We start from the raw sequence: 4680 nt of genomic DNA, 5'->3' as shown, positions 1-4680 counted from the left end.
TATCTTTCCAAATAAGCAGTTCTTTCACTGCATTCTGGGGATTTTAATGGTCAATCTTTCACTTAATAGACAAACAGAAGTTTCCGTAGGGTCACCCTGAATCAGAGTCGACTGGATGACAACTATCAATAACAACAACAGTGAAGGCTGCTTTAAGTGACACGTCACATCCCACGCTTTGTCATCATCGCATACAGAAACTGGCTGTTACTGACACGCATATTGTATTTCTTGCCACATTCAGAGTTACCTGCACTTGGATGTTTCTCTCTGGGGTTGGAGCTCATTTGGAGGACTCCTGCCTCATACTCATCTCCCTGTTGTGCAGAAGCCTCCACAATGCAGTTTCCACTTGGAAGCCAAAAATAACCCCGAATCCACTGCTATCAAGTTGACTCTGACTCATGGTGACCTTCAATAGGGTTTTGGAAACTGTCAGCTTATTTTACAGGCGTAGACAGCCAAGATCAGGAAGACTCCGTTCTCCCTGGGATGACTAGTGGGTTTGAATCACTGACCTTGTGGCTAGCAGTCCAAATCTTACCCAACAGCACCACCAGGAAAAGGTCAAGGGGAATGGGGGTGAAGACTTACCATTTGTTTGAGGCAAGGGTCACATGGTGACCATTCGCTCCAGTCGCTCATTCTGCAGTCTATGGAGGACAGGGTCCCACTTCCTTGTATTGTCTCTGAGGAGTAGCTAAGAGGATAAAGGACACCAATTTGTGATGATTGTACTGTGTGCTTATCTCTGAGAAGTCTTTGTCCATCAATTTCATTTATTTACCACTTTTTTTCCCTCCCCAAGTTATTCCTTTTCTACTATCTCTCTCTTGTGAGACTTGGTCACACGTGATTTTGTGTTCTCAACTTGTCCTGTTTAATTCTTATTCGATTGTTATTTAAATTTCATCCAAAGAACAGCAACACTAATGTTGATGAGGAAAAGGAGCACAACATGCTGCTAGGGGGTCTACACGGATTGATCTTACATTTCGAATTGGCTTTTAAACAAACTGAACCTAAAAACTGTAGACTTTGCTAGAAAGTCACGCAAAGCCTCGAGCTACCAGGTTCTGTGGCAAATTCAAGCCATCCATCTCGGCCTTTCCGTCCTCAAAAACCAATTCCTGAGGAGTTAATTTCAACTCATGTCCATCCCATGTGACAGAATAGAAGTGTGCTCAGTAGGGTTTTTGTTGTTAGACGCAGTCGACTTGGCTCTGATTTACAATAACATAACACAACACGATACAACAGAAGCAGACACAGTCCAACGCTGTGCCATGCTGACAATTGTTGTTGTGTTCGGGCCCATTGTTATTGTGTCAGCCGCCCTTGTGTCAATCCCTCTTGTTGAGGATCTTCCTCTGTGTTATTGACTCTCTACCAAGCATGATGTTCTTTCCCCGGGACTGGTCTGATGGCCTTTCTCTTCCAAGGGGCTTCTGGGTGGACTTGGGCCACCACCTTCTGAGCTGAGCACATGAACTCCCTGTATGTACCACCCAGAGACTTCTAGGAGCAAACCCCTCATAAACCCAGCTTTCCAACTGATGCCTCGTAGGTCCTCAACTGAGTCCCTTTCCACTCCCCACTTCACTTTGGGGCTAATTCCAGATCTTTCTGAGTGTTCATGCCACAGATCTGGCACTTATGCCTCCTCTCTTTCCCCAGACTTAATGGTCAGCAGGGCCTGTCTAGCTTTGAATGATTTTTCCCTTCTAGGATCATCCTTTGGCTTCAATGTCACCTTTGATAACATATTCAATGTCAGGGAAAAAAAGAACAGAGTCACCACACGCATATCCTGTAAAATTTCTTCTTCCACGTATCTGAACTTGTATCTATCCCTTTCACAGTAACGGCGCTCACACAGGAGGGACTACTAGGCAAAATGAACCCTGAACTGAAGCTCTAGGCCCCAGCTCCTCTTTTAGACTATGGGCAATTAACTATTTCCTTTATTGAAAATTTGAAACTGCTTCAGCACCAGTTCCTTCCATTTGTAATACAATGGACTGCAATCTCTGACATCAGATATAAACAAAAAACACCCTGCATGGATTCCATATTCTCTTCCTGCAACTCTTATCTCCCTCCTCTTAACAACGCTTACTAAAATGATTGCTATTAACAGATTGTTTCTCTTTCATCAAAAAGGAAAAACACCTTAACTCTTTGCAACTCTTCTTTCAAGACGACCTGTTGCAGATGCTCTCCTTTTGACTCAAGTTTCTTGAAAAGAAGAATTTTTCCCCATTGGTCTCCTTTCCTTACTTCCTAACCTCGGCTGAAGCCTCCTGTCCCATGACTAGTGTCTTGCCAAAGCCAATCGAGGACTACCATGTCACTCACTACCTTTGGCTCCCCCTTTTCTTGTTGACTTCTTCACAATGGTTTATATGGTTATATGGTAAAAGCTCCTCTGCATATATTAGTCTTCCTTCATTTTCTGTCTCTTCTCTGCCCAGTTCTTCCTACTGTCCTCTGCAGCTTCCTCCTCTCATATTCTCTAAAATGCTATTTATCCTCAAAATCAGTCATCGGATCGATTTTCTTCTCCAATGTTCCTACACAGGAATGTCTTTTTCATGTATATGCTAATGACCAGCGGGATTGAGCTCTAGTCCAGGAGCCGCTCCAGCGTTTTAACCTCTTGGACACAACTCCGGATGGAGCAGCCGCCCTTGGATGTCTTCATGACCCGCTGAGCTAAAGGGATTAAAAAAAAATCCCCCCAAATTCCAAGAGTTGTCCACCCAAATTATTTTTTCTCCTCGTGTGAAGTTTCTCGTCTCTCTGTGTTTAATATTATGGCTGCCCTAAACAGAAACCTGGAATCTGAATATACATAACTCTTAAAACCATCTATCACTTTTCACCTCTCGCAAACATTTCTCTCATCCCTGGTATCATTTTACCTCCCCTAGATAACAAACAATATTGCTTTCTAATCGACTCTCTATAAGACACCCTTTCCGCATTGTTATGTTGGGGTAGCTTGTGGTAATCTAGCTCAACAAGATTCTTGGGGGGGCGGGGCGCGGGTAAAAGGCGATGTCAAGGAGTCCAGGAAGGAAAAGAATATTTGGAAACAGATTGCAGAAACAATTGTACAATACTGCTTGACGTGATTGAACTGTGCAAAGATATGACATATATATTAACTACAGATTAATAATGAATTAAAAGAAAGAATCTGATAGTGTAAAGGGAAAAAAGATGATTAAGTGACGCAAATTTGTTTGCATGAATTATGTACATTTATATTAACTGAATTAAAATATATAGAAATGTAAAAAGTAATACTCAATTAAAATAAAACAATAAACATCGTTTTTAGTTCTTAAAAAAAAAGAGTCTTCTCTTAGTTTAGTGCAATTTCTCCTCCAAAACTGCCTATTTTTCCAACTCATATCTTAATTGAAATAAGCTAAAAGGTCACATTTTATTCTATAATCTCTGCATGTAATAACTTCATGTTTACATATTTTGAGGGTTTTTTTCATAGTTGATGCACATCAATTGGACAACATGGTTTTGGCCAAAATCTATTTAAAGCTTATCATATCATGCTAAGATGACAAATTAGGCAAAAACTAACTAAAATTTTGCTCTAATATCTGGTTGTTTTAACTCCATTGTACCAGGAATCTGGCAAAGGTACACTAAAGTCAGTATTCATGAGCATTATTAGATGAAAAGAACAAGTCTCGCATTTTTGAATGAGCGTGCTACATTAATATGAAGAAAGAAACTGGTCTTGAATATCTCCTCTCTCTGTCCTTCACCTTCAAAGACCAGCCCTTTCCCAGCCCCTGTAACTCCCCAGGCAGATCATCCTTTCTAACTCAAGGGAGGCCTATGTACAACACCGGCCACCTGCCACTCACCCTGCTGAGCTATTTGGCGGAAGGGTGAAGTGTTTGTAAAGCACTTTCTGGGTTCTTAGTTGAAATGTTTTTATCAAGTAAAATGTATCTCCAAGTAGTTTAGTCTCAGCTTGATCAAAAGGATGTCTATCAACACAGCAGGAGGCTTAACTCGAGCCAGAAACCCATTAACTGGAGGGCCACTGATGCATGCCTTGTCCCGCCACCCTGCCACGAGGAGAAGTGTCCAGCTTTCAAACTGAAACCCAAAGAGCAGCTCACACGCCAGGACACTTTTGTGGCAGGCCCAGGCAGGAAAACACCTGCTGTAGGATGGAATTCTTTTGTCAATAAATAAGACAACATGGGTCCTTTGAGTGGAGAAATATAAGCTAATGAGGCCTGTATTCTTAACCCATGGATCAGCCAGTTTATTTAGATCACAGAATTCATCAAGAGAGAAAGATGATATAATAGCAGTGCCCAATACTGTACTTTTTTTTTTGCAAGGCCTTTCCTGATTTCTCATTCAGGAGCCCAAGGGCCATACTTGGAAGTCAGCAATTAGAACCCACTCGCTAGTTCGTGGGAGAGAAGACCTGGAAAATTGCTCTGTAAAGATTACCCATTGAGCTGATTCTGTTTTACAGCAATCCTACAGGGCAGATTAGAACTGCCTCAAAGGGTGTCTTGGAAGAAGTACATCTAGAATGTTCTTAAAAGGCAAGGATGGTGAGATTTTTATCTCACGTACTTTGGACATATTGTCAGGAGAGACCGGTCCCTGGAGAAGGACATCATGCTC

General features: G+C 41.9%; 1 protein-coding gene across 1 annotated transcript in view; it reads right to left on the bottom strand.

The window, feature by feature from the left end:
• The window catches only part of C9 (complement C9), a 59033-nt gene that overhangs the window by 43320 nt on the left and 11033 nt on the right, over window positions 1–4680 (bottom strand). The window contains exons 2-3 of the mRNA XM_045285251.1: window positions 595–700; window positions 251–317 (exon numbers count right to left, since the gene is read on the bottom strand). Of these exons, the coding sequence (XP_045141186.1) occupies window positions 251–317; window positions 595–700 (173 nt within the window). The remainder of the gene's footprint in view (window positions 1–250; window positions 318–594; window positions 701–4680) is intronic.

The sequence above is a fragment of the Echinops telfairi genome, unplaced genomic scaffold, assembly GCF_000313985.2.
Source record: "Echinops telfairi isolate 266 unplaced genomic scaffold, ASM31398v2 ScPeMD7_7469;HRSCAF=8507_1, whole genome shotgun sequence".
NCBI lineage: Eukaryota > Metazoa > Chordata > Mammalia > Afrosoricida > Tenrecidae > Echinops > Echinops telfairi.
Note: the sequence above shows the minus strand (reverse complement) of the source record. Positions and strands in the feature narration are given on the sequence as shown.